The 25,897-nt window shown below is 52.2% G+C and overlaps 11 protein-coding genes across 11 annotated transcripts; 3 read left to right on the top strand and 8 right to left on the bottom strand.

Annotated features, from left to right (window-relative positions):
* Window positions 1–189: 189 nt before the first annotated feature.
* BGZ61DRAFT_459679 (fatty acid desaturase) lies at window positions 190–2,106 on the bottom strand. The gene is made up of 4 exons (XM_046246945.1): window positions 1,633–2,106; window positions 787–1,582; window positions 529–697; window positions 190–476 (listed from the first exon to the last, which is right to left on the bottom strand). Exons 1-4 carry the CDS (start codon window positions 1,690–1,692, stop codon window positions 302–304), a joined length of 1,200 nt encoding a protein of 399 aa, XP_046098984.1. The 5' UTR covers window positions 1,693–2,106; the 3' UTR covers window positions 190–301.
* Window positions 1,959–2,964, top strand: BGZ61DRAFT_459678 (uncharacterized protein). The gene has a single exon (XM_046246944.1). The coding sequence runs from the start codon at window positions 2,206–2,208 to the stop codon at window positions 2,872–2,874; it is 669 nt and encodes a 222-aa protein (XP_046098983.1). The 5' UTR covers window positions 1,959–2,205; the 3' UTR covers window positions 2,875–2,964.
* On the bottom strand, window positions 2,941–6,307 carry BGZ61DRAFT_459676 (family 2 glycosyltransferase). Its single transcript, XM_046246943.1, has 3 exons — window positions 5,294–6,307; window positions 4,502–5,215; window positions 2,941–4,451 (listed from the first exon to the last, which is right to left on the bottom strand). The coding sequence occupies exons 1-3, from the start codon at window positions 5,825–5,827 to the stop codon at window positions 3,180–3,182; spliced, it is 2,520 nt and encodes an 839-aa protein (XP_046098982.1). The 5' UTR covers window positions 5,828–6,307; the 3' UTR covers window positions 2,941–3,179.
* A 1,880-nt stretch (window positions 6,308–8,187) lies between these two features.
* BGZ61DRAFT_482966 (concanavalin A-like lectin/glucanase domain-containing protein) lies at window positions 8,188–10,000 on the top strand (the record flags this gene model as incomplete). Its single annotated transcript, XM_046249436.1, has 4 exons — window positions 8,188–8,419; window positions 8,909–8,973; window positions 9,246–9,682; window positions 9,736–10,000. The coding sequence occupies 4 exons, from the start codon at window positions 8,188–8,190 to the stop codon at window positions 9,998–10,000; spliced, it is 999 nt and encodes a 332-aa protein (XP_046098981.1).
* Window positions 10,001–10,680: 680 nt separating this feature from the next.
* BGZ61DRAFT_108489 (uncharacterized protein) lies at window positions 10,681–12,080 on the bottom strand. The gene is made up of 3 exons (XM_046236903.1): window positions 11,537–12,080; window positions 11,210–11,480; window positions 10,681–11,093 (listed from the first exon to the last, which is right to left on the bottom strand). Exons 1-3 carry the CDS (start codon window positions 11,773–11,775, stop codon window positions 10,806–10,808), a joined length of 798 nt encoding a protein of 265 aa, XP_046098980.1. The 5' UTR covers window positions 11,776–12,080; the 3' UTR covers window positions 10,681–10,805.
* On the bottom strand, window positions 11,903–13,754 carry BGZ61DRAFT_459665 (uncharacterized protein). The gene is made up of 3 exons (XM_046246942.1): window positions 13,586–13,754; window positions 13,500–13,523; window positions 11,903–13,450 (listed from the first exon to the last, which is right to left on the bottom strand). The coding sequence occupies exons 1-3, from the start codon at window positions 13,649–13,651 to the stop codon at window positions 12,386–12,388; spliced, it is 1,155 nt and encodes a 384-aa protein (XP_046098979.1). The 5' UTR covers window positions 13,652–13,754; the 3' UTR covers window positions 11,903–12,385.
* Window positions 13,755–14,051: 297 nt separating this feature from the next.
* BGZ61DRAFT_497747 (uncharacterized protein) lies at window positions 14,052–15,087 on the bottom strand (the record flags this gene model as incomplete). Its single annotated transcript, XM_046251198.1, has 2 exons — window positions 14,052–14,482; window positions 14,529–15,087. The coding sequence occupies 2 exons, from the start codon at window positions 15,085–15,087 to the stop codon at window positions 14,052–14,054; spliced, it is 990 nt and encodes a 329-aa protein (XP_046098978.1).
* Window positions 15,088–16,428: 1,341 nt separating this feature from the next.
* Window positions 16,429–17,475, bottom strand: BGZ61DRAFT_497746 (uncharacterized protein; the record flags this gene model as incomplete). The annotated part of the gene is made up of 2 exons (XM_046251197.1): window positions 16,429–16,929; window positions 16,981–17,475. The coding sequence occupies 2 exons, from the start codon at window positions 17,473–17,475 to the stop codon at window positions 16,429–16,431; spliced, it is 996 nt and encodes a 331-aa protein (XP_046098977.1).
* Window positions 17,476–18,490: 1,015 nt separating this feature from the next.
* Window positions 18,491–20,991, bottom strand: BGZ61DRAFT_537260 (uncharacterized protein; the record flags this gene model as incomplete). The annotated part of the gene is made up of 5 exons (XM_046254512.1): window positions 18,491–18,588; window positions 18,637–18,865; window positions 18,924–19,277; window positions 19,330–19,476; window positions 19,954–20,991. 5 exons carry the CDS (start codon window positions 20,989–20,991, stop codon window positions 18,491–18,493), a joined length of 1,866 nt encoding a protein of 621 aa, XP_046098976.1.
* A 330-nt stretch (window positions 20,992–21,321) lies between these two features.
* Window positions 21,322–22,198, bottom strand: BGZ61DRAFT_537259 (uncharacterized protein; the record flags this gene model as incomplete). Its single annotated transcript, XM_046254511.1, has 3 exons — window positions 21,322–21,589; window positions 21,658–21,751; window positions 21,808–22,198. 3 exons carry the CDS (start codon window positions 22,196–22,198, stop codon window positions 21,322–21,324), a joined length of 753 nt encoding a protein of 250 aa, XP_046098975.1.
* Window positions 22,199–24,573: 2,375 nt separating this feature from the next.
* On the top strand, window positions 24,574–25,821 carry BGZ61DRAFT_497744 (uncharacterized protein; the record flags this gene model as incomplete). Its single annotated transcript, XM_046251196.1, has 4 exons — window positions 24,574–24,679; window positions 24,733–24,948; window positions 25,005–25,257; window positions 25,320–25,821. 4 exons carry the CDS (start codon window positions 24,574–24,576, stop codon window positions 25,819–25,821), a joined length of 1,077 nt encoding a protein of 358 aa, XP_046098974.1.
* Between the last annotated feature and the right edge of the window lie 76 nt (window positions 25,822–25,897).

The raw sequence follows: 25,897 nt of genomic DNA, 5'->3' as shown, positions 1-25,897 counted from the left end.
CGGTGAAGGAATACGAAGTACGAGCGAATTTAGGAGCGAATTCCACGTGCCTGCATGCTCCACAGCCAATGGGGTAGACAGGCTTTATCAATCTTTGCTCAATCTGGGCCGTAGGATTTTAGGTCGGCCGCGGCGTTTTTGGCGTTGAACTCACCGACACACGCGCATCGATTCAGGGCAATGAGTGGGCAGAGAAAATGTCGCTTCATAGATGTCTAGGTCTTCTCTATTCTAGTTCTATCACGTTCTATCAAAGTTCGTCTAAATCTTTTCTCCGGTGCTGGACTCGTCTATGAGCCCTTTACTTCGCCCAGCGCATGGCACCCGGGCGAGCGGGGTCATGCTCAACATACTTGAGCGTGCCGAAGACGGACCAGAGCTGGCCGAGGAAGTTACGGTCGTCTCGGACGTAGTGCTTGCCAATCACGGGCATGACAGCCTCGGTAGCCTCATCAGCCTTGTAGAAGGGGATGCGACTGGAACTGGGTTAGCGTGTGAGATTTGTTGGGGCAGATCTGGGATACGTACGGGAAGAGGTGGTGGATGACGTGCTTCTCGATGATGCCGTGGAAGAGGTGCTTGCCAATGAAGCCGAACTCCCGGTCAACGGTAGCCAGGGCACCCTTGACGTAGGACCAGCCCTCGGGAGTGTAGTGAGGGACCTCGGAGTGGTGGTGGTGCAGATAGGTGATGGCCACTAGGAGTCGAGTAAGTAATCGCGCAAAGCTAGAAAGCTAGAAAGCCAGACCAACGGGTCGATTTAGGGATTTAGGGTTGGAGACTTACCGAGCCAGTGGTGAACCCAGATGTAAGGCACGCCGTAGAGGAGGAAGGTGTTGAGGCCGCCAATCTTCTGGGCGACAAAGTACAGCACGGTGCCCATGATGGCCAGGCCGACGTCGGAGAGGAAGATGAAGATGGCCTCGCTGGGACGGAACACGGCGCTGGTGGGGTCGAAGTGGCTGACGCGGAACCACTTGGCGAGGCCCTTGGTCTCGCGCTGCTGGGAGCCCTTGCCCGAGGTGGCATTGAAGAGCAGGTAGATCTGCCAGCCGAAGAGCTGGTGGCCGATGAGGCGCAGCATCTGCGAGATGGGCGTGTCGTCAAAGAGCTCCTCGAGGCCAATGCCGGCGAACAGGGTCTGGCGGGACGTCTTGGGGGCGGTGGCGGGGACAAAGGCCATGTCCTTCTCCATGTGGCCGTGGTAGAGGTGGTGGCGGTGGTGCGAGAACTTCCACGAGAAGAAGGGCACCAGGAGGAAGCTGTGCAGGGCCCAGCCGGTGATGTTGTTGACCTTGTTGTGCAGGGAGAAGGCGCCGTGGCCGCACTCGTGGCCCAGGATCCAGATGCCGGTGCAGATGAGGCCCTGGACGAAGCCGTAGACCATCCAGGCGGTGACGCGGAGGTACGGGTCGGGGATGGAGGGGATGAAGGTGAGGGCAGCCCAGACGAGGGCCGAGACCATGGTCAGGTCGCGGAAGACGTAGTAGTACGAGGTGACCAGCGACGGCTGGAAGCAATGGGCGGGGATAGCATCCTTGATGGTCTTGATGTCGGGGAAAACGGGTTCTGAGGTTGTGAACTGGGATTGAATTAGCAGGCGTTCAATGAGTAGAGTAAAGTAGAGCTCACCTCGGGCTTCTCGACCACCATAGTAGCGGTGGTCGAGTAGGTGCGCTGCCGGACCGCCATGATGGATCCTAGCTGTGTGCGAGAAGGAAATGAAATCTAGAGAAGCTGACAATGGGCTCCAATGGCGGAATCGACACTGGTTAAAGCTGTGAAGGAGAAGAGAAGTGGAAAAATCTTCGGCCTCTGGGGGACAGATTTAACTTGGTAGGGTCCGTTGTCTTGGCCTAATCAAGCCATAGCACCAAACGAGGCTCCGCTGTCCCAACGCCAATCTCGAAAATAGGGGTCCAGACTCCCGACACTTTAGCAGCGGCCAATGAGACGGCGGCCGTTTGGCCACGCAGCGAGTATGCCGGGTCCACAATGCGGGAAATCCTGGAGAGGGAGGAGGAGGAGGAGGAGGAGGAGGAGGAAGAAGAAGCATTGAGGCGGAGGGGAATAGGGTTGGGGCGAGAGAGTCAAGGAAGAGACAAGGGAGCCAAGAGCGCCAAGAGAGCGAAAGCGAGCAGAGAGAAGCAGGGAAGAGAAGGGCACGGCCAACTGCGGCGCCGCATCTGAGCATCGTGGACCCAGATGGAGCCACTTGAACTCCCGAGAAGAGGAGCAACATGGAGAGATGGAGCCAAGATAGACCCAGATAGACCCAGATACAGTGGAGCGAACCGGGTTGTACAGGAACACGGCGCATTTTGGTTGAGGAAGCTCGGCCGCCTCACAAGCTCCAAAAAAGCTACGAAAAGCTACGAAAAGCTACAAAAATACCTGTGGCACGGCCGAACCATGTGCCTGGATTGCAACACTTGGATCTGCATGAAGACACCGAATCGTCTTATTTTAGCGTCGGCCCTGGCAGCCCAAGAACCCATCATACGTGCGCGTTCCGACACAATCTCCACCGGCTTGCAGCCGATTGTCTCACCGCTCGCTCGCTCACAGGAAAAGAAACAAGAAGAAAAAAAATGGCGAGAATGCAAAGAGGCAGCCGGAAAATTCAACAAACATTTCTGGTTGCAATCCCTGTCGCCCGCCGCCTGCACGGATTACACGGTGCCAATCGTTCTCGCCTGTGCTGTCAGCGGGCCCTTCGGGTTATATCTGCATGTTTCCCCCCTGTCGCAAGCCACACCGTGGAGGGCACCTGCAGAGGTCGCCGAGGGCCCTGTGCGATCCCTGAAGGCTCCCTGTGTGCAACTCTATCCGATTCCGAGGTATTCATGCGGGCGGGTGGAGGAGAAGTGTTGAAGGCGGCTTTTGGAGGGGATTTTAGTAGAGGCGGTCACGGAGGCGGCGGCTAGTCAAAACATTCCCTTTGATAAAGCAGACAGACTCCCCGTCGTTGATTTCAATTATCCAATTCATGCTAATTATCTGCGTCTGTGTATTGTTGATGTTCGATGTTCTCGCGTCTCCCGTCTAGGGCGACCTCTATCTATTGGCTACGTACAGTAGTGTGTTTGTTGCTGGTGTGTTTGTCTAATTGCTGCGGAATTCTCCGGGGCTCCGCCTCGCCCCCCTCGTACATTATCGTGACAGGTCATTAATAGGGTTTAGGAGGATTTGTAAAAAATGAAAGAGCACACGAAGATGAGGATCGTGTAGACAGTGGTAAAGGTGAGCTCGAACTCGAACCACGCCGCCTGCCCGCCAAAGGCAATCTTCTTGCTGGAGCGCGTCGGGTGCGCGACTCGCGTCTTGGGATCGCGGTCCAGCAGCTCCTCGCGGTCCGGCATCGTCGGCGGGTCGATGGCGTACGAGATGGGCGTCCACAGCGAGCTGCACAGGAACACAAAGGTCAGCGGCGGCCAGAAGGCGTGCGTGAGCAGGCTGATGAGCGTGTCGTAGAGGTCCGAGTTGCGCTCGCGGTAGAAGCAGCGGTACGTCGTCATGACCAGGCCGACGAGCGTGAGATACACAAACGCCAGGTGGAAGAATGCCATAAAGTTGAACAGGATGCCCCAGAGACGGCGGAACATGCCCTTGCGGAGCTTCGCGTCACGCTCGTTGAGCGCCGAGCCCAGAGAACCGGTAGGCTTGAAGGCCTGCGTCTGGCCGCCGAGCCAGGTGGGCAGGATGAAGGAGCGGATGATGCACAGCGCAATGTACGGCGACATCCAGAGCTGGTATCGCGAACCGCGCTGGCCGGTGTGGTATCCGGCGGGGATGAAGAGCACAAACTCGCACAGGCGGTTGCTGATGACGGACGCGAAGCAGCCCCAGATGAGCCATCGCAGCTGCTCGTTGTTGGCGTAGGCCACCAGCGGCTTGCCCATGACGAGGATGATGGGGATGGCGAAGAGCGAAATGGTGAGCAGGATGGTGTACATGCTGAGCGACGCGTACAGGAAACCCGAGAAGCGCTGCGCGAAGGTCATCTCCTTGACCTTGTCGCCGTAAAGACAGAACTTGAGCTTGAACGACGTGTCGACAGTTCCAATGGCCCATCGGGTTCGCTGCTTGAGATGACCACCGTAATCCTCAGGGACGGTTCCGAACTGAAGCGGCTCGTGAACATAGGCAGTCTTCCAGCCCTTTCCGAGCATCAGCGTCGACGTGGCGACATCTTCGGCGAGCGAACCAAGCGGGAAGTTGCCAATCTGGTCGAGGGCCTCGCGGCGCACAACGTAGCCGGATCCAGTGCACCAGGCCACGCCGAGGGCGTCCTTGATGGGCTCAATGACGTGGACGAAGAAGTCGAGACTCTGGGCGAGGGGATCCGAAGGCGGCGTGTTGTAGAAGAGCTGGGGGGGACAGGCGAGAGCCATCTTGGGGTCGACGAGCAGGTGAGGAAGGACAGCACGGAGCCAGTCTCGCTCGGGAATCTATCACAGTTAGAATCTGGACTTTGTTTCAAGCCATTGAGGGGAATTACCATATCGGCGTCCAGCGCGGCCATGAACTGTCCAGCGCCGCCGGGGAGAAGATGCATCTGGTCCAGACCGTTGTTGAGGTTACCGGCCTTGAAGTGATGCGGCACACCGGGGACCTTGAGACGCGCAATGTAGTGAATGTTGGGGTACTGGTGAGACAGAGACTGCAGGGCGCTCTCGAGACCGGCCGACTTGCCGTCGTCCAAGATGACGACGCGGAATCGGTCGGTGGGATAGTCCAGGTCGGCGGCGGCTCGCACCGTGTCCATGACGAGGTCATCCTCCTCGCCGCAGCAGGTGATGAAGACGTCGACGGTCGGGCAGTCGTTGCCAGTCAGTCTCAACTTCGGGCGCTGGCGCTTCTTCATCGACCACATGGTCCAGGTGTTGTGCATGAGCGAGGGGATCGCGGTGGCCACTTCGACACCAATGAAGATCCAAGCAGTGGCGTAGACGGCGTTCTGAGCATTCTGCGCCCAGATGACGCACATGATGCGCAGAGCGAGGTATCCCAGGTACAGGAGCGTGTTCATGATGGTCAGGAACGGCACCATGGTGTACAGATGGCGCTTCCAGCCCTTCCAGATCTCCACGTCGTCGCGGTTGTGCACCTGCTGGATCGAGTGGTGCTCGCCAAAGTCCTTGGAGGCATTGGGCGGCGACGATCCCGGCGTCGATCCCGGCAGCAGAGCGGCGAGACTGAGGTGGCTCTGGTTCTGCTTGTCGGAATCGTGGTCAGCGAGCGTGGTCGTGTCGGAGGGGGCGGACGGGGCGGAGGGTGCGGGAGTAGTTACCATGAGGCTGGATGGTCTCCAATCGACCGACGAGTGCGGGTGACGATGCGGCGCGTCGAGGGGAGTCGCCCGGCCGCTCCTCAGCGACGGCGTGCCCGAGCGAGAGCCGCCGGGCGTATCAGCAAAGTACTGCGGGTTGGGGCTCCCGCCGGCAGACAGAGGCCATTCCGGAGACACGTACGAGTAGTCCTCGACGTGGGCGGGCGTGGGCCGCATCGGCCGTTGCTGCGACTGCGACTGCTGAGGATACTGCTGGGGATACTGCTGGTCGCCGGAGCGTGCCTGGGGGTCGTCGTACGGCTGCTGCTCGTAGGGCTGCTCGTAGTGTTGATACGCCGGGGCAGGTTGCTGCTGGTGTTGCTGGAAGTGCTGGTCCTGGAAGTACTGCGGCTGCTGCTGCTGCTGCTGTTGGTGTTGTTGCGGATGGTGTTGCTGGACGTCGATCTCGACCATTTCTCTATATTCCCTTTCCTGGTCCCCCTCGCGGTATCCCTGATACCCGTTCATACTGCCGGCTTCGTAGTCCTGCCGCATGCGTCGGGGCGAGTGGGCTGCAGACGGACGGGCAGTAGTAGGTTCAGGGTGGAATGATGCAAGCAGCGGCGGCGCGTGCTTGGCAACGAAGGTTTGTCTCTCTTGTTCCGGATTTTAACGAACGACGGAAACGATCCCACGAGACGAGGTGTGGGAGAGAGAGAGAGAGTGTGTGTGTGATGGGGGTTGGAGGAGGAGGAGGTGTGTGTGGTAGTAGTGTGCGTGCGAGTGTGTACGTGTGTGTAGTTGAACGACCGACTGTGTGAAGAATCTTGTGTCACCGCGCAGATGAGATATGAACGGATGGTAAATACCAAGCCCACGGTTCGACAGGTCGACAGGAAAGAAAGGAAAAAACAGAGCCAAGCCAGCAACACGAGGGATGATGGGATTGGGGCTGGGCATGAGATGGGACGGGATGGATGCGGACGAAACGCCGGCCTGGGTCCCTGTGGCATGGATCCATCCCCCCCCCTAGGGCCAGCCTCCTATGTCTCCAGTCGGAGCGCGCGGAGCTGTCACGAATAACCACAAAATACGGCCCGGTGGCCAACGAGAGTACGGCCAACGGGCGCCCTGACGTGCGTGAAATTAGAGGTACCGGCCGGGGGGGGGCCTAAGTTCGACGACTCAGCTGGACCGGCTGCTTCTGCTCTGGCTCGATTCCCGGCCTTCTTCAGGCGTGCTTTGGCTCGCGCGGTGGGCTCGTAGTGGGTTCTAGTGGACTTCAATTCAGCTTTTGTTCTCAGACATGGCCGGAATACACCTCAGCCATTCATTGTCCGGCTTGGATCTAGGCGAGCTCTACAAGCGACGAACGCAAGGCGTAGTATGGCATACTACGTCGTAGCATGACATGCCTCTCCGTCAATCCCCCTCCCCCTCTCTCCCTCCCCTACGCAAACAGGGCTGTAGAGCCGTCCAGGGCATCGATACGGGCTCACGGGGCACGCGAGGGGGGGGGTATAGCACTGGCAATGGCTACGACGCACGCGGACTCTACGGACATGGCCTACATTTTTTTTGCCCCCCAAGGCTCCAGTAGCATTCCCTCCTCGTATCGCGGAGATCGGCCAGGAGGCAGCGGCCCCGCCGGCGGAAGCAAAAATACGATGTTCCTGCAGGGGTGGAACACCCCCCCTGAACACGTCCCAACTGGGCCTTCAGCTGCCCGGGAACTTGGTGGTTTGGCCCTGCTCTCTAGACCAAGCCCCGGTCGTGGCATAGCATCAGCTCCAGACCAAACTTAATTGGATCTGTTATCTGACAGCATGGCCCGAACGGTTCTAGACGCGTGGGGCTCGGTTGCATCTTCGGCATATCGGCATTGGACGAAGCCGTCGACAAGCCTTGGACAAGCCCAGACAAGCCTTGCCAGGGCAACCAGGGGTCCCTGCCGCCCCCCCCCCCCTGGACGAGGCGTGAGGCCCTGGAAGCTCTGCGGGCTGCTCGTGGAGGCGTGTGGGCCGTTGTCGTGTGGGTGGAGCGGGATAAACTATGCGTCTGACATCAGTAATCGCCGCTGCTTGTCCCATCGCAGCCCAGGATCCATCCATCAGACGATTCCCTGTTAGCACCCCACCAGTCCACCAGGCATTCGACCAACAATGAGCTTGCGTCTCCATAGGGGCGGGCGGACTGGTACGCGGTACGAGGTACTTCGTACTTTGGAGGCACCACCAACCCACGCCTCGCAATGGGTTGGGTTTGCCGCCCGGGCGTTTCCAGGGGGAGGCGAAGGCGAGGAATAAAGTGGAAAAGAGAGTGACGGACTCGTGGGCCTGGACGGAGGGAAAAACAGGGGGACGGCGTCAAAGACATGAATGAAGAAAACAAGCCATCCCTCTGTTCGAGCGCACAACTGGCCTGAAGCGAATCGAATTGCACAGCACCACCAACCAAACTTGACTGATCCGGTCCGGTTCGTCTCGTCTCGTCGCAGTGGGTTTCCCGTCGTTCTTTGTACTATTCCTGCGACGGCCGCGTCCATCTCCATTCCCCATTTTTTTCCTTTCTCTCCCTCCCCTTTGATACTGCACCCAGCTCGCTCGCTGCAACCCCCTTGCCGCCGCCTTTGATTGCTTTTTTTGCGGCCTTGGTTTGCTGTTCCATCCTGCTATCTACAACCGTCCGCTTGCTATCTGCTGCCTGCTGCTGGTCCCCCGGATCACAGTCCTCACACTCGTTTCTTTCGCGCATCGCTCGCTTCGGGAACAGCAACGGCAGACGAACAACAAGGACAAAAGGAGACAAAGGAAACTGGCCGGCTGTTTTCTTGGAATCACCTAATCGCTCGGCCTTTTTTGGAGTCTTTTCGTCATCCCTCTCTCTCTCCCGCTCGCTTCCGCCCGCTTTCCGCCATGGGCGTCCGATTCCTCGTCAACTTCGTCCTCTTGGCCCTGCCCATCGGCATCACGCTGGGCGTCCTGCTCGGCCTCCAGCAGCACAAGGACGCCACGGGCGGAGGGCCCATCTTCGGCGGCGACGATGACCAGCCCGGCAAAACGCCCAGCAACAACAAGTTCACTCATGTGCAGAACTGCGACAAGTCGTTTGGTATTCACCCGGACTCCAAGGGCCAAAACTACACGCGTAAGTACCATTTCTTTAAGTCGCACCGCACCTGGCATGCAGGCTTCGTCTATCAAGCCTCGTCAATCAAGCCTCGTCGATTTGTCGTCCGCCCACCCAAGCCTGACAGGACACTCGTCACACCACAATGCCGTTGTACCGCGTCTGCCGTTGTTGTGCTACACGCCGGCGATGGCGTCGCGGGGTCGTCGGGGTGATTGACTGGCTTTGGCTTGCCGGCTTACTGGCTGGGCCGGCTTGATTACTTGTCTGGTCGGCTTGATTACTTGTCTGACTGGCTTGATTGTCCGGCCGTCTGGCTGAGTTGTCTCTATCTGACCGACTCTCTGATTGACCGACTATCCGTGTGCCTCCATTCCCCTCCTCTTCCCCATGTTCGTTTGTTGTCCCATCCACCTCGACATGCACCTCGACATGCACACTTGTACACGAGACACCTGCATTCTCTCCCTCCCCGTGGCTTGCCCAACACAGAACATTGGCTGACAGCGCATCTTGCAGTGAACCCTAACCAGTGGGGATGGGACGGTAAAGACGGTGGTCTCTGCATGGACGTAAGTTGCAAACCTCTTCTTTCGTCTACCCATTTTTACTCCGTTTTTTCCCTGCCCAAATCCACCTAATAGCAAATTAACCCTTCCCTTCCCTTTCCTCTTGCCCTTCCGTCCCCGCCTTTCCGGATCTCAGCCGTCTCCACTGCGGCTTGATGATCGCCCGCCCTGTCAGCTCGCTGGCATCATGTCACTCATGCCGGTTACCGGGCTCTGCACGCGACCGCATCCACACTGGCAAATCACCCGTTTGCTAACATGCCACCGCGATCCAGGTCTGGACGAGGAACAACAACACTTATCCCACCAAGACCACGGCACCCGAATGGTCCGTGACATGGCAGTATCCCCAGGGCAATACCGAGCTGCCTGTGCACGCTTTCCCTAACATCAAGGTGGAAGATGTCTTCCCCCTCAAGATCAATGCGATTAGCAGCATGGACATTGACTTTGAGTGGACGTATGGCGTCGGCAACAACGCATCGGACAAGGTCGACATCGACAAGCTCGATGCGGTAACTCTCAACGCCAACGTCGCCATGGATATGTTCTTGGACAGCGACAGCACCAAGGCCGGAAACAGTACTGAAGCGTCCCACGAACTGATGGTGTGGTTTGCCGCTATCGGAACAGCCACCCAACCCCTTGGCATGACGAAAAACACAGTCGCAGTCGCATCCGCAAAAAACGTCACCATCGACAACGTCAAGTTGTAAGTCATTTTATCCATTTCACCTTGAATCCTGTTGCTGATTCATTCCGCAGTGGTCTGTTTTTCGATGAAAACGAGAGCAAACAGTTTGTCATCACGTGGTACTGCTTCGATATTGTAGACACCTTCACGGGAGATTTATATCCCCTGGTTGAGGAGGTCATGACCTTGGGCAAGAGCGGCGACGCCGACTATGCTGACTTTCCGTCCTCCTCCGACTACATTGGATACATGAGTTGGGGCTCTGAGGCCTACTACTCGACCAAGAATGTCACATTTAATGTTCCCCATCTGTCAATAGATGTTGGCTCAAAGTAAGAGTAAGAATAATGTAAGAAGTACTGGTACTATAGACGAATTAGAATAATGACGATCAATCGATAAATGTTTTCTGCATCATACCCCGACAATCAATCGTCTAGGTTTCACAAGACGTCACAGCCCACGCGTAACATCTCAAACGTAAGCCCCAAATGTCATCCCAAATGTCACTCCAAATGCACTCCCTATGTCATTCCAAATGTCACTCCTCGCTCTCAATACGTCACTGCTGCATGCGGCGAAACTTCCGCGCCGGAAGAACCCACGTTTGTGACAGACCTTTGCACGGAAGCGACAGGGTGGCTTGCCAGCCCGCCCGAGATAAACACCGGGCTAGCGGGAGGGGAGAAATTTGCGCGGAGGCTATTTTATTTTTGTTTTTCACGTCTCTTCCTCAATCGGGTTTCGTCTGGTGGATTGCCCAAAGGAAAAAAACTCTTCTCTTCGGCCAAACTTCCATGTCCAAAACACGAGCCCAATTGCCCCCCGATTGCGTGCGTGGGGCACACGCTTGGAACCACGGGACCTCATTTCACGACGAGCTTCGCGTAAATAGCTGATCCCCGAAAGAACTTCTTTTCCTTGGCAGAGATCATCGCGCCCGGCAATACGAAGTACCGCATGGTGGTGTGCAACCAGGACCAAGTGGGGGTGGGGAGACAAATGCAGTGTGACGATCCGTTCGTCGTATCTGTAGTAACGAACGATAAGCATCTATAATCTTACTATGTACGGAGTACGCAGGTACAGGTACTTCAGTCCACGCAGGTAGAACCCTTATCTTGGCAGTATCTGGACTAAATTACACAACATCGGCCGTCCGCCTGCGGCCCTTGAGCTCTGAATCATGCGGCGCTTGCGGACCCCGACCAGCCTCCGCTTTTGATGCACCCCAGACATTTCGAGTGGAAGCGCCGACAGCGACGAAAGTCAGGGCTGCGATAAGCTCGGGCAGCAACTGTAACAGGACTTGAACTGCGAGCGAGGCTGTGTTTGGGTTGATGCTCGCAGCGCCTGACGTCACTGTGACCAGGGAGTAGATGACGCGAATGCCGATGAAGATGGCGGAGAAGAGGACGGAGAAGAGTAGCTGAAAGTGTTAGCCGAATCTATTGCCTGGAGTCATTCCCTGGAACCATTGCCGGAATCATTCCCTGGAACACTCCCTGGAACCATTCCCTAGAGCCATCGTCTCGGAATACATACCATTGTTCCAGCCCGCTGCGGGTTGGCCACATTCAAGCTTGCGAGAGGGCGTAGCGAGACACCGGCCCAACCTGCGAGAACAACCCAGGCCACAGTCAGGATTGCCAGCCCGACTTTGACGAGCGTCAGGTCGCTCGGCGCTGGGTTGCTGCCTTGGAGGCGCGATGCCCCGATTGCGAGCAGGGCTACTCCGCCGGTGACATGGAAGTGATACAACAGCACCTTGATCCACTCTATCTTGGGGTCGAGGTCTCGGTTTCTATAGACTCTCCTAGCGAAAGCTGTTAGCATTGATGGTTATTTGTAAGGTTGACGTTTGGGACTTGCGCTTCGTGGAGGATACCAGCAGCTGCCAACAAAAGAGGAGATATTCCAATGTTGGAAACAATGCTGGCAGCCGAGTTACCAGTCAAAGACAGTACCCCTCCTATAATCCGAAGCGAAAAGAAGGTGATGAGATAAAACCACCCCAAGTATCCCGGTGGGCCATGCTTGACGAGAATATAAAGTGTAGGGATGCTGAGAGTCGTATAGATGGCAAGTTCGGCCATAGAAACGTTGCCCATGATGCTGTTGACGTTGAAGAGTAGGTCGAGTCTAGGGTAGGTCACTGGCTGGAGGAGGAATTCGCGATGGAAGACCCGACAAAGTCGTCGTATCTTAATGCAAAAAGACGGAGATAAAAGTCTAAAGCTCGGTTTATTGATGATTCTAATTATCGCGAGCCTGGCTGATTTGTATCCCCTTTATATCAGAGATGATACACAGTCATAACAGCCATGGAGGCCTTTGACGATTCCACCACCATCTAAACGATACCGAGCGGGAGGCAGATTCAAGGGCAGATCCTTCCATTGTCCATCTGGCAGTCTATTGGCTGTCCTGAGTCTCAGACTGCGTCTTGGTGGAGGCTGTCTGCGAGTGAGAGATCCAGAAAAATGGGCACTAAACGATAGCGAGCCGATGACCGAGCGAGTGAGGCAACGAAGATGCGGTGGCGATGTCTAATCTGGGGTTTGGTTGTATTGGAGATTTCTACGTGCCGCTCTTCCGTGCCTCCATCACACATTAAATAATCCAAAGAACTCCGCCACATAATGCTGACGCAGGTGTTTTTGCATATCCTTCCTCCACTTGGTCCTCTTGGCTTCATCTTGGCCTCTTGGCCTCTTGGCTTTATTGTGGAAGCCCTTGCTCAGCCCTACCGGGCGCATGTGCTTGGACTGCTTGAACGCACTCTGCAGCCATTCCCTGCCATCCAGGGCTGAGGTGGCCCTGGATAGCGCAAATCTCCCTGCATGGAACCTCACCGATCCACCAAAACTCGGCTGCGTGCGACGCCAGCGCGAAGAAGTGCGCCAGCAACACCAAGGCCCGTGGATCTTGTCGCTCTAGCAGCGTGATGAAACGGTCGGGGAGCAGGACGGGGAACGTCGTCAGTCGGCGGCAGTACATCTTGAGGTGCTCGCCCGATTTGTGGCCCGCGAGAATCCAGCCGAGAAGACTGGCCGTGGTCTCGTAGGCTTGCATGTCGTCTGCATCCACCGTCTCTCCGTCCTGGGGAACAAGCAGACGCGCAAATAGCGCGATATTTTGTTTCCGCTTCGAATGGTACACTCCGATAAAGGGCATCATCGTGTCAATGAGCGGCAGGATCTTGGCGTCGTCGTCGTCTTTGATGAGGTCCAGGGCCAACTTGCAGACGCTCCCGACGCCTCTGGAGATCTGAATCCACTGGATCGGAGGCTCATACGGCTCCAACTGGCGCTCTCGCAAGTTTGCAAACGCATCGATTGTAAGTATCACCGTCGTGAAGCTTACCGCGTCTGCGTTCTCTCTACTCAAGTCCCCTACTGCTTGGCGGTGTTTGTGGAGCGTTGATTCTAGGTATAACGAGCGTAGAGTCAAGTAATCTTCCCTCTTTTCCTGCGTCTTGGCTATACGTGCCATGTGATGGCTCGAAAAGGCCATGATGGCATCGAGTAGAGGATCATAGCTGAGTGCCAACCTTGGTACATCCACCGACCAGGTCTCAAGTAGTTCCGGAACATGCGTGCTTGAGAGTGTGCGAGTCGTTTGGACTGTGAAGAAATGCAGCAGCTCGAGCTCTCGACGACGGCGTTCACGGCTCTCTGTAATTGACGGGCTGTGATTCTGGCCACTTGCTCCGTTCGCATGTGTTGCATTGCCAGATTCTTCTCGATCGTATGTGCACTCTACCTTGTGACGACGGCAACTACCCTGTAGCGACATGTTAGATAGGCCTTGGCAAGATCTACAATGAACCTACACAAGTCGGCCGAGACTCATCACACTGTAAGACAACATGTTGGTTAGCATTCCCCTGCCAAGTAAAGAGTGCGTCTTCTACTCCACCTTTACCCGCCGCGCTCGGCAACGCTTGCATCCCGTCTTGGACTTGGTATGATACAGACGAGGCATGCCAAGCTCGGAATCCGACTCAGAAGCGGTGGAGAAGACGAGACAACTCTCAGTTCAATGGCAATGTGAGGCCGACAAAGGATTGAGTCCATTCATGCGGTGGATCTGACCGTGATGTCATGAGCAGCACTAGCCAGACAGAAGACGATCTGGAACACGACGCGTCGGCGGCCTCCACACTCGTCAGGTGATGTTCCTCGTGACAGAAATTGATTGAATGCGTTTCAACAATGCATTGATCTTATACACAGCCTACTTTTCCGGTTGTCCAAGTACATTCATGACCTATTCTCGTGTTGATACAAATACAATACATAACAGAACGCCTTACCCCATGCCAATTGAACCAAACACCTTGCTATGCATATAATCAGTCGTTGAACTCGCGCACCAAGACGCGTCATTGATGCAACCTTTGAACCTGCTCCTCCATCAGTTTCCGGTGGATCTCCGTCACCGGGCGTTCGATGTCGTTGATAATTTTGCTGACTTGGCCCAAGAGAAAAGGCCCGGGATTGCACTGGCGATGATCGATGAGGGGCTTCTCGCCCGCCTTGCCAATGTCGTGGATAATCAGGCTCGTCAGTTTTCGATACAGCCCTATGATGCTGACTTGGACGTCTTCTGGATGCGGGAGTGGCCAAAGACCTGCGCGGGCAAGGCAGAATGTCATTGAGCCGAGGATCATGGATTCGCATCGGTGGTGACCCATCCACTCTGCGTGGCGACACCACCTGGGTTTCTCGTCGACCACGATGAGATGATCTACCATGTCCTGGAAGACGTCGAGAAGTTCCTGAATCGTATCAAGACGGATTGCGTCGATCCTCTCTGTTCCGAGTTAGCTTCTGCGTCTTTGAGCCCGTAAGGTACATACCAATGATCTCTGGGGGCATGCTCAAGTCTTGAAAAGTAGGGTCGTCGGCGCCAATAGGTCCATCGGCCTCCATCAACATCTTGTGCGCGATTCTTTCAAACAAATCCCGATGACCAAACTCCCATGAAACCCAGAGCGCCTTTACCATGGATGTCCGAGAGTCCCTGACGTCCTCTTCGACTGACTCCATCCAGGTATGCACCCAAGGCCCCAGTATCCGGGTGCTGTCGTAGTAATTGGTCAACGTCGTGAGGTCGTACAGCTCGTCGATGGGCAGCGTCTTTGGCACTCGGTGAAGATGGCCGTGGGAAATGTACATAAACACCGCAAGCGGAACAGCTTTGTCTGCGGGCAGCTTGACAATCCACTCCTTCTTGCCAGACGTGGTATTCGGTTTCGACTCTGCAAAGTTGCCAAATAGCATGCGCTCAAACACCGGAGAGACGCGAGCCAGAGTTCGAGAACAGGCCGTGAATATGATTTGGCCTGAATCCTCCCGTCGACCAACTTGTAGCTTGACGTCGCCGTGAGGGTCGAACTTGATGGGTGCCGTAGACATGGCGGTCGTTTCTCGTGAATGCGTTATCGGCGACATTGAAGCTGTTGAACAAGGGGTCTAATTTCGCCTGCTGCTTTCTTCAATCATCCCCCGCCGCAATGTTATTTATCGTTTGGTAGACGTCCGGCTGATCTGGAGTAGAGCAGTCTCTCGTCCTAATAATAGAAAAGCCAAGACACGCTTGGACGTGGCTCAGTTTTCGAATGGCCCATGTCACTTCTCGGAATTGGGATGTGACCCATTGACAAGAGTCTCCGTAGATACCGATTGGCTTGACCTAGCCTTGAACGAGCCACCGAGGACAGAAGATGTCACGGCGTGGCCCCATGTGGGATAATCCTCAGCACAGGCAGACTGTGATTGAAGGTCCTGATTAAGACCAACACGCTTAGACTTAAAGCAGATGCTATTATTAGAGACGACCCAGTTTTCCGGAAACTTCGCCATAGCTGGTTGATTCCTGTTGGACTGGTCGTACCCGCCAGGCGAGATTCGGGTGAGGCCTGACGCTCCTTTACCTTTTACGCACTTGTCGTGGTGGATCAGGAGCTTAATGCGACATTTGTTTGAGACCATCCGATTCTATTGACTCGCGGGTTCCTTGGCAATAAAGCGCAGTGGATTTCCCAGCTCAGCCTCCATCCACAACACTCAATCGCCCCGGCCGCGGGATCCACGGACCCCGGATTTGTAATGGAGCGTGATTTCCATGACCAAATTTAAGCACCAGTCACTTTGCGCACCTTTTTTCTTACAAACAGGGGAATGGAGCCCGGAATTTCGCTTGCCACGCTGCCGGGCCTGACGGGGGTCCGGTCTATTTTAAAAGAGACCTAGCCTAAGCGGTGATTTTCCCACGTGTGGAGGTGGAGTCTAGCTACCGTTGTGATTCCCGTCCACGCTGACATCGGATGAACCAGCATGAGATAAAAAATACGAAATAAACAGGATTTAAGCATGGCATGGAGTTTGCGGAGCGGTAACATGAGATGCCCTATCAGCACCTGGTTAGATAGAGTGGCGTTGTGTTGAACCAACAGCCAACTGTAGGCAGCGAATGTATCCGAACGGGGCTGCAGGTGAACAAGACTCTCTCGTTATAATCGACAGCTGGATTGGAATCCTTTGCCCAGTGTGTATTATGCTACATTGAACAAGATGGTGTTATTGGCAACGCATAGCTCGATGGTAACGGTGCGATCTTAAGGACAAAACGTCAAATCAGTTCAGATGCTGGAATCGGGTGGCATTAGTACTCAAGGGAAATTGACAATGGAATTGAGCGGAAATAACCGAATCTCGCTATCTATACCCCATCAAGACTTCGTAATTCTCTTCCCATTATCCGCAGTGTTCCATTTCCACATCATTAGGATACATCTCCTCAACAATCTGCCAGATTCGATGGCGGTTATTCAAGCCGGGAGGGACAACTAGCCCTACGTCATTATAGTCCCATTCGACTTCTTCCCAATATTCTGGGAACAAAGCTTCAACTGGAGTTAGGATTTGTCGAGTGATTTTCTCCCAGTTCCACTCATTCCCTGTCATTATGGGCAGCAGCTTTTTGTTGATAATGTCTTCATCAACATCCCAAAGAAATGGAACCTGAAGAAAAAGGCTCTTCCAAAAAGATTGCGGGACTAGATAATTGCAATCTAGGGTAAAGGGTTCATGCATAAGTGATGACATGACCAAATCCTTGATGTCATCTTGGATCTCCTGGGGTAAGATCGCAAAATAGCTCCTAAATCGGAGAGTCATGTGAGGGGGTTGGACTTGTTCCAACGCGGACACAAGACTACTTGTCAGATTCGGAATGTGTAATGGATCATCATCCCACTATCATCACATAATTAGCGTTGTAGAGGCTAGAAGGATAAGTCTACGTACCCATCCGTCTCGTTCATTTGACAACCTATAGATACATCCATTGGGGATATAATAGCGACTGAGGCCCAGTTTGAGTGGTTCTCCTGGCCGGTTCTCTGGAATATTAGGGAGGAAATTCATGCTCACGTTCATCACTCCTTGCGACTGAGTTTTCATGCATCGCCGATCAAGCGTCATCCAAAGATTGGCAGGGGATCGAATCTGAGATTTGAGAGAACTCTGCATAATCTGATTGGCAATTTCCTCACATGCAGTATGTATGCCAAAAAACCATTCCTGGCGAGCGATCGGGTCAGTGTTAAGAGGCTGATCAACGTTGTACCCAAGTTGGGGGATGACGGTTCGGCCGCTGGGTATTAATTGTAGTTCTGATGAGTATGTTGTAATAGCAAAAAAATGAGCGATGATATCATCTGGTATTTCCATCGAGCTGGGTCCCTTTTCGTAATGCCGCCAGCAAGGGCCTGAGAGAGCAGTGACGTTTGACATGGCCATTGAGTCTCTCCAGAAAGGACCCTTCTTCAAGCATCATACCGCATATGGTGCAAATGGGGAACTCCATGCTCCGAGCCATGTTGTCCGTAGTGACTCGAGACTAACGACAAAACCGCGAGAGCAAGAGGAATGGGATAATGAGACGTATTGGCGTGTGTTGTGGACTTGCTCTACTGCATCAATCAGAGTGTGTACAATGGAAATGACTAGTGATTTACGTACCAGATTCACTCGTTGTCGCGAAAGATGTTCAGAGTTGTGATTCAGATCTGGGGGATCGTGATTACGTTGGAACTTCCGAGGTTGTGTGTTGGAGTGAGGAGTGGGATTGACAGTTGGTCGAAATGTCTGACCCTGTTGAAACGTCCGAGCTCATGTAAAAATGGCCTGACATTCCATCTTACCTGTCGTTAACTCGCATATTATTCGTTGTCGTGCACGCTAAACCCAGGGCTGAATGGGCTGAGCATCCTTTGGCCATGGGCTGGGGAACACTGCGCTCCTCCTTTCACCCCGTAATTTCCCTCGCTTCGAGAGTGAAAAGCTTTTAGACCACTCGGTCCTCACAACTTCGTATCTTTAATATGTAGAGAACTCCGTTTTATCCCAAATCTGCACCATGATAGGCTGATTGTGTTTCTTGAAACAAGCTAAACCGTGACTTCTATCCGCGTCATCACGGACCTTCTCGCGCAGGACCAACAACCAACAACTTGCACAACCAACATCGCGCCTTCACGACATGCCGACACCTGCGCCTATAGAGACACTTCGCAAACTCCGCCAGTAATAGAATCGATATCGTACTAGGTATACTTTGGTTTGTCTTAAGTGCTTCCATAAGTCGTCATTGAAATCTTGCCGTTTGGCTAGCCCCCATTGTACAATCAACCGTCTTGCTGCAATTTCTATATTAAGATCTAAGGACTCGATTTAACTATGCCTCCCAGAGGTCCCTCGAAGATATGCTTTAAAAAAAGGCCAAAACTAACAGCGATTACATCAAGACCATTCGTCAAAGATCGTTGAACACATATAGCCGAGATATCCAAGCTAAAGGTTTCGCAGAGAAGTTGTCAAGATCATCTTGACTTGCCACTTGCAACTCTGTCTCTTTAGGGCTTGTTAGAATTTGGGTTATTGTTTTAGTAAAGATCTTACCTCTGCCATTGATAATGGTGGACAGACGACGAAGGTACGCTATGGCATCCTCGTCCAAAGAGCACTGACGTCGTAGTTGCGCGACATGCTTTTCGCTCCACTCGGCTGAAAACGGTATCATTCCTTTCAGTATACATCTGAAATAATAGATGAGAACTTTGACAGAATGCCTCCATTCTTGTATCATGGTCATTCCCGTTGCTTTGACTTGAGGAAGGAGGTCATCATCCTAGCCCTGCTTAGCGAAATGACATTTCGCAGTAGTACGCAAGACAAATGTAGCCTACCTTTGCAGCGAATCGAGCAAGAACCTCAACTTGTCTGGAATGGATTGATTCAAGGCTGCAGAGCAGAATAAAGGCAGTGAGATAGATTTCGTACCAAGAAGAGCCATTTTTTGGTCCGAAAAAAAGCTTCTTTAGCCGTTGTACAACCAGCCTCATCTGTTGAAACATGTACTGAATTGCCATGTAGTCAACTTGGTAATCAAGGACTGCCGGTATTGGTACCTTGTCATCATTCTTTATGCGGCTGTCATCATAGTAAGAAAGCTCTAGGACGTTGGGCCCTCCGACGTTCATCCGCGTCTTCGAAAAATGGCTGGCAGCTCTGATGTTCATAGCTGTGGACACGGCAGATGCCTAAAATAGTGTTAAGTTTGACTACGGAAAACGATGTAAGAGTAGACCATACGGGATACTTGAATGCGTATTTTTCTGCTTCGATAATGCCGATCTTGAGGAGATCGTCTTCAATGCCCATTGCTGCCTCATCTAGAAGTGCCGACTTGCAATTTTCGAGATAGCGTCCCAACTCTTTTGCTCCTGTCTCTACATCATACTGTGGTTATCAATAAATGTAAGAAGAGACTGAAAGATACATACGCAGGCATATGGTGTTGATGTTAACCGGACGATTTCACCATCATGTAAAGTCCATGGCTCGACGAGGACGTCCCATTCGCGGGGTAGGAATTTGCGGCACTGAACGGAGAAATGGAACCCTTGCGCATTTCCTCGTGCTTTGAATGGGTAAAAAAGGGACACAGTCTTGACTGCTGTATCTATTCCGCACCATTGGGGCTGCATTCGCTCAGATCTGACTTTTCCCGCCCTGGCATTTCCCGCCCTGAAAGGAACTATAGCGTCAAGAGGCTCTCTGTAGCAAGGTTGTAGAAACGTCTTTGCACTGTTTTCCAGCGAGCGGCAGCGTGCACAAGGGGTGTTTTCGTCGCACTAGATGATGCCTATTTAGTAAGACTCCAAGGCAATGATGGCACCTGGTTCTCACCTGCTCATGGTAAATCCGGCATCTCACACATGCTTTGCCCCGTTTGACATTCTTAATTTTCTCACGGGTATATTCCGGATTTCGCTTCCGCTTCCCCTTTGCCGGAAGTACTGCTAAGCTGACTGGTGAGGGCCTAACACTGGACTGAGAAGATGGGGGTTTGGAGAGTAAAGTGGAAGAATGCTGGCTGGAGGATGGCTTTGGTAGGAGCTGCCTCTTGAGTTGCCAGTCTGCCGCGTGCACAGTAGGATTCGAGGTTTGGGTGTCGTTGAAACTCGCTTGGAAGTCTGCTCCTTCGTGAATGACATTAGCGGTGTCATTTTGGCGGGATTCTAAATTGTTCAATTGAGTATAGGGACTTGAATGTGGATCCTGGAGGAAGGCTTTGAAGCCGAGAATATCGGCATTGCTAGGGCTATGATAAGAAAGATTTCTAGGAGAAAGTGAAGAAAGGTTATTGGTTGTTAGGCTGAATTGCCCAAGGTTGAGATCTGTAGTTTCAGGCTGAAAATTCCCAAAGGACCCGTCATTCATAGACATGAAGGACGAAGATTGGTCCGGGGGTGTTGTTTCAAGGGGTTCCTCGCGGTCCTCGGAGATTGGGGTCACTCGTTTAGGTATTGAAGGAGTTAAAGTACTATTCGGACCATCAGTACTAGGTGTGCGGAGGTCGGCAATCTGATTTCTGGTGGACAACATGGACGAGGACCCGTGACGAGGAGTATGCGGAAGTCGCGAGGAGCCGATTGAGCCGGAGTGCAATGACTGGGAGGGAACATCTCCCTGAAGCGGTACAACGAGCGCAAATGGCGACGAACGCGAACTTCGGATGACATCAGTCGGTAGGGACTGAGCAACTTCGCGACTGAATACCGAGGTTTCGAGTTGAGAGCTACCACCAGAAGTCTCCACCGCAGGAACTTCTAATGAAGCCTGTATTTCTGCAAATATGGCTTCCAAGTCGGCTCCGTCATAGTCATGCTCTTCCCAGCCAATGGAGTCCAGGATGAATTCTGGGTCTGGCTGGTTGCTCGAGCCAAGATGATGCTCGGACCTCTCGGCCATGGTGGGTGAGGTATGATCGGAAGCGGGATGCCGACAAGTATACGACTCGGTGCTCAATGATGGCGATGATCCGAAGCGGCAACTATATGAGTTAAGTTACGGATTACGGAAGTCGGAGAATGAGGCTCTTCGTTGGTGTCATCGGGTCATCGGGCTATGGGGGGGGGGGGACACATAAGGCACCAGCTGACATGCTCATGGTGCGGTTGCGGGGTGAGATACACAGCACAATATACGCACTACCTTGTTGGGCAAGTAAGGTACTCAAGTACAAGTCACTCCGTATCTAGGTAGGCAACCGACACAATAACAAGAGTAGAGTCGCTCCTCTTACTCGCTAGGGCGATACTCCAGCAACGCTGTGCTGACTCCTTCAGGATCGTCGTCATCACCATCTTCTGTGATGCGGCACACAGTCTCAAAGCCCAAGGTAATGAAAAGGGGCTCTGACATTGGTGCGGCACTGACACATTGGGCAACGGAGTCAATCTTGGACAGATCCCGTGACCACTTCATCATGGCAGTCCCATACCCGTGCTTCCAATACGCTGGATGGACCACAATCATGCTGACAATCGAATCTCCATGACAGTGGTGTCTAGAGCAAAGGGCATGCTCTGTCAGCCGATGGTTGCACGTGAAGGGCGAGGATTACATTGGACTCACTCTTTTCTCACCGAACCCACAAGGGAGCCCCAAGAATCGTAATGTCGACGATTGAGATCTCGTCCGGCGCAGTCTGGAAGATCTGGGTACGTGCCTAATGGGGGAGTTGATTAGCGGCAGCAGCGAAAGGAGACAAACTGAAGTCATCACCTTTGTGATTCTTGAGCTGGCCCTTTCTTGGCGAGTCAGGCTCCAGCTTTACACTCAGAACACCGACGATGACTTGTTGTCCAGCATCGGGAGGAGTCCAACCATTGTTGGCGGGGATAATGGCCTCGGTACGCTCGCTTTCATTGGGTTGGTAGGCACTTTCTTGGACCAGGACGATGAAGTCGTCGCTCTGGATGGCGGTCTTGAGCTGAGTGCGGTATGATAACAGGGTGTCGTCGGGGTACTGGTCATGGTTTGGTCTCTCCCAGCGAAAAAGAGGCGAATACCGAAACGCCGCTGTAGCAACGATGCCGATGCGCATGACGTCGTCGGGCGTGGCCACCCTCAGGCTGCCCAGATCTGGCGGAGGCAGTGGGACACAGGTGCCCATTTTCGAAGTGTAGGTGAGAAAATAGGATAAGTGAGAGAGGAATGCCGTTGGCGTCTGAGATGAGGCGAGAGAAGAGTCTAGGAAGACTGCTGCAGAATACCAAGGACCCAAAGGCAAAGGGGGAGGTGAAGAAGGACAGAGGGCAGTGAGAAGCATGCAGCGGCCGAAGAGGAAGTGATTGATGAATCAGCAGCCGACTGGCAAAGGAAGGTGCTCATGCGGATGTTGCCTGAGGTGCAGTGCAGTTGTAGGAGAAAAGTTTTAATAAAGCTTTATATTTATAATTATTATATTATATATAATAAAAAATAAAATAAATAAAATAAATAAAATAAATAAAATAAATAAAATAAATAAAATAAATAAAATAAATAAAATAAATAAAATAAATAAAATAAATAAAATAAATAAAATAAATAAAATAAATAAAATAAATAAAATAAATAAAATAAATAAAATAAATAAAATAAATAAAATAAATAAAATAAATAAAATAAATAAAATAAATAAAATAAATAAAATAAATAAAATAAATAAAATAAATAAAATAAATAAAATAAATAAAATAAATAAAATAAATAAAATAAATAAAATAAATAAAATAAATAAAATAAATAAAATAAATAAAATAAATAAAATAAATAAAATAAATAAAATAAATAAAATAAATAAAATAAATAAAATAAATAAAATAAATAAAATAAATAAAATAAATAAAATAAATAAAATAAATAAAATAAATAAAATAAATAAAATAAATAAAATAAATAAAATAAAACTATATAGAAACTTATAGCCTATAACTATAAGTAATCTATATAATACCTATTTAAATACCTACTTACAGAGTGACTTATACTTAAGTATCTTACCCGATAAGATAGTATATATATCGTCCTGCGTATATCGTCCTGCGTATATCGTCCTGCGTATCTCACCCTGCATATCTCACCCTGCAACCCCACCATAAGCGATAGTGTTTCACATGATGCTGACGTCGTGGGGCGCGGATTATGTTCATGAGAAGGATCTGGGGGCGGAGCGTTCCGTCCAAGTCATCAGAGGCGCAGGCGTAACACGTAACACATGGCGACGTGCGCGGCGCAAACTGGCTATGGAGTGAGGAGCACCTCTGTGTCATGGTTACTTACTTTGATCAGGCCACGCTCCATCCAAGGTCCAAGCATAAGCAGGTTACGAAAATAGCAGGCGAGAAGAGGAAGCGGCAGCAAGACAAGTTTGGGAACTATTGCAGGAAATGTAATTTCCTGCAAGGTGACTTGCAATCAGTGTAGCATTAGCACTGCATTCCTCCGTTTCGTTCGTCCTTTAAGCCTCGTGATACATCAGTTATGTCAATTGTGATGGAATGTGTGAGACTCTTCAACTCAGTCCTAGCCACGAGGTGGATGTTTCTCGTGTCTTTCTAGGACTGCATTGCAACATACTGCTTTAATCAGTCAATGAGTCAACTTGGTAAACAATCGTCGTTGCAAATTGCAACTATCCGGGACGGAGCAACACGTATCTGCTTCACAGATTAGGACCGACTCAATAGCTAGCGGTACCTCCCGTCTGTCGAGAAAATCCTGTCCTGCGCCAGTCCGCCCTATTTTGCAAAGTACAAATACCTCTATGTCCTACTGGAGAAGCCACCAAGCTGATGACCTTGGCATTTGAATGAGCTGGTTTCTCAGAACCTCGTGATCCCATCCACTGCATACACTCGGTGTGATACGAAGGTCAGGCGAGCGGAATAGGTGCAATTCATTGGTCGTTTGGGAGGTGCCAAGGGAGCCTCATTTCAACAGAAGATTGAGTCAAAGCGTCACTCACAGATGCGAACCACTTCTAAAAATCACTCACGTCACCGGGGAGGGCGGGGAGGTTATCACAGGTCAGAGAACTGCAGTAGGCATGGTGGCGGGGCCAATGATGGCAACTCAACTTGTCTCACCTGCAACAATCGCCGTATGCTACGTTGTAATTGTAGTACCAACTTCTCCATTGGTTCATCGTGGCGGATACGTGTCAATAACAAGAGGCTTGGAAAGTAGGAGGGTTGCAATCGCATTTGGGCCAGGTTTGCACTTAGTGATGAATGGCCCACGAGCCAGTGACACATTGGATCCAATCGGAACTTTCATCGTAAGAGGACAGTGGGAATCTGGCGTCTCCTGAAGTGACGGAGGATCGCGTGATTTAAGACAGCTAGAAAGGGAGACCTGCCCGACGCATTCCGTCGTCTACCGCGGTTCGTGCATTCACAACAACCAAGACCTTAGTGATTCTACAAATTCATGACCAGATTGCGTGATAATACCATGGCCGCGTCAATTCCACCGGGTTTCCCAACTGAGGTCATCTCCGGAGAGATGGCTTGGGTTGGTGCAGAACTGGAGACCAACCCAGCCCTCTTTGACGAGCATCTGTCGTCGGATGACATTGCCGACATAGAAGCAGCGGTGAAACACTTCCAAGGTTTGGCACGCTCCACTCAGCTATTTAAGGGACATGGCTAACAACGTACTTAGGGCTGGGGTTGGCACGAGGATTCGCAAATCCAGAGACGTTCCCACTGTCCGAGGAACTGGCGTCGAGACTTCGAGCGATCACTAGTCGCGTCTACGATGGACGTGGGTTTCATCGAATTCGGGGGCTTGACACAAGCCGCTACACGGAGGAAGAGAGAGTCATAGCGTATGCTGGCATCACTAGCTATGTGGCCGATGAACGGGCCAGAAACATCGGTGAGTAAGACGAATCCCTTGCATTCATCTGCATCCTTAATGACAATGTAACGAAGATCACATTCGAGACAGGTCCTTTGCCAATCCTATGGGAGATAAACTGAAGCCATTGGAGCTTGCAGTGTCAATGACCTTCCACACAGACATCGACGTCGGCGATATTCTATCCATGTTTATTCAGAGCACTCCCCTCTCTGGCGGTGAGCAGTACATCGCTTCAATCTCATCGGTGTACAACTACATTGCCCAAAGGGAACCCGAGGTCTTGAAGGCACTGGCAGACGACTGGTACTGGGAGAGATCCTTTAGGTAATAGCCCTCACAATACGGCCCATGTTTCATAAGGGCTAATTCACGTTCCGCTATCATAGGCCCGAGGTAAACAAAGAGATCACTAGAGTGTTCAATCGTCCCCTGCTTGCGTTTGAAGATGATCATCTCCAAATCAATTTTGCGGCCACCTTTGTTGGTGGAAACCCTGCATACGATCTCTCGGATGATGCGCCGCCTTTGACTCCTGAAAAGCGTCGAGCTCTGGTAGTCATCCAGGAAGCTGCCAAGGCAACATGCCTGCGACTGACGCCTGAGCCTGGAGACATGATTTTCATCAACAACTACGCCATGCTGCATGCACGAGCGACATGGACTGATTCAATGGATGACGTCTGGAAGCAGAGGTACGTGATGCGTCTCTGGCTTCGTGATAGCCAGAAAGGCTGGAAGTCTGCGGTTGGTCTGAAGAGGAAGTTGGACGAGAACTTTGACTTGGGTCCAGATGCTCAGGGGCTTTTTACGGGAAATGAATGGAATGCACTCCCAAGGGCTATGAGAGTGAAGGAAATGGGCGTCACAGCCGATGACTGCCATGACTAAGTAAGCTAGCAGAGTATCAAATAGACCTTTTACTGTTGCAGCCAGATAGCCAGTATGTCAGATTGTCGTTTGGATC

This window comes from Ilyonectria robusta (assembly GCF_021365365.1).
Source record: "Ilyonectria robusta strain PMI_751 chromosome Unknown BGZ61scaffold_23, whole genome shotgun sequence".
In the NCBI taxonomy this organism is placed as follows: Eukaryota; Fungi; Ascomycota; class Sordariomycetes; order Hypocreales; family Nectriaceae; genus Ilyonectria; species Ilyonectria robusta.
This window is presented reverse-complemented; position numbering and strand designations above follow the sequence as displayed.

Excerpts from the sequence above, each read along its gene's own strand:
- BGZ61DRAFT_459665 (XM_046246942.1), bottom strand. The coding sequence starts at position 13,651 with ATGCCTCGTCTGTATCATACCAAGTCCAAGACGGGATGCAAGCGTTGC. Across the intron at positions 13,524-13,585 it reads GCCGAGCGCGGCGGGTAAAG|TGTGATGAGTCTCGGCCGAC; the intron begins GTGGAGTAGAAG and ends GTTGTCTTACAG. Across the intron at positions 13,451-13,499 it reads ATGAGTCTCGGCCGACTTGT|GGTAGTTGCCGTCGTCACAA; the intron begins GTAGGTTCATTG and ends ATGTCGCTACAG.
- BGZ61DRAFT_459676 (XM_046246943.1), bottom strand. The coding sequence starts at position 5,827 with ATGCGGCAGGACTACGAAGCCGGCAGTATGAACGGGTATCAGGGATAC. Across the intron at positions 5,216-5,293 it reads GGAGACCATCCAGCCTCATG|AACCAGAGCCACCTCAGTCT; the intron begins GTAACTACTCCC and ends TCCGACAAGCAG. Across the intron at positions 4,452-4,501 it reads CCGCGCTGGACGCCGATATG|ATTCCCGAGCGAGACTGGCT; the intron begins GTAATTCCCCTC and ends TAACTGTGATAG.
- BGZ61DRAFT_459678 (XM_046246944.1), top strand. The coding sequence starts at position 2,206 with ATGGAGCCACTTGAACTCCCGAGAAGAGGAGCAACATGGAGAGATGGA.
- BGZ61DRAFT_108489 (XM_046236903.1), bottom strand. The coding sequence starts at position 11,775 with ATGGGCAACGTTTCTATGGCCGAACTTGCCATCTATACGACTCTCAGC. Across the intron at positions 11,481-11,536 it reads GCTGGTATCCTCCACGAAGC|GAGAGTCTATAGAAACCGAG; the intron begins GCAAGTCCCAAA and ends AGCTTTCGCTAG. Across the intron at positions 11,094-11,209 it reads CGCAGCGGGCTGGAACAATG|CTACTCTTCTCCGTCCTCTT; the intron begins GTATGTATTCCG and ends TAACACTTTCAG.
- BGZ61DRAFT_459679 (XM_046246945.1), bottom strand. The coding sequence starts at position 1,692 with ATGGCGGTCCGGCAGCGCACCTACTCGACCACCGCTACTATGGTGGTC. Across the intron at positions 1,583-1,632 it reads TGGTGGTCGAGAAGCCCGAG|TTCACAACCTCAGAACCCGT; the intron begins GTGAGCTCTACT and ends ATTCAATCCCAG. Across the intron at positions 477-528 it reads GTCATCCACCACCTCTTCCC|TCGCATCCCCTTCTACAAGG; the intron begins GTACGTATCCCA and ends ACCCAGTTCCAG.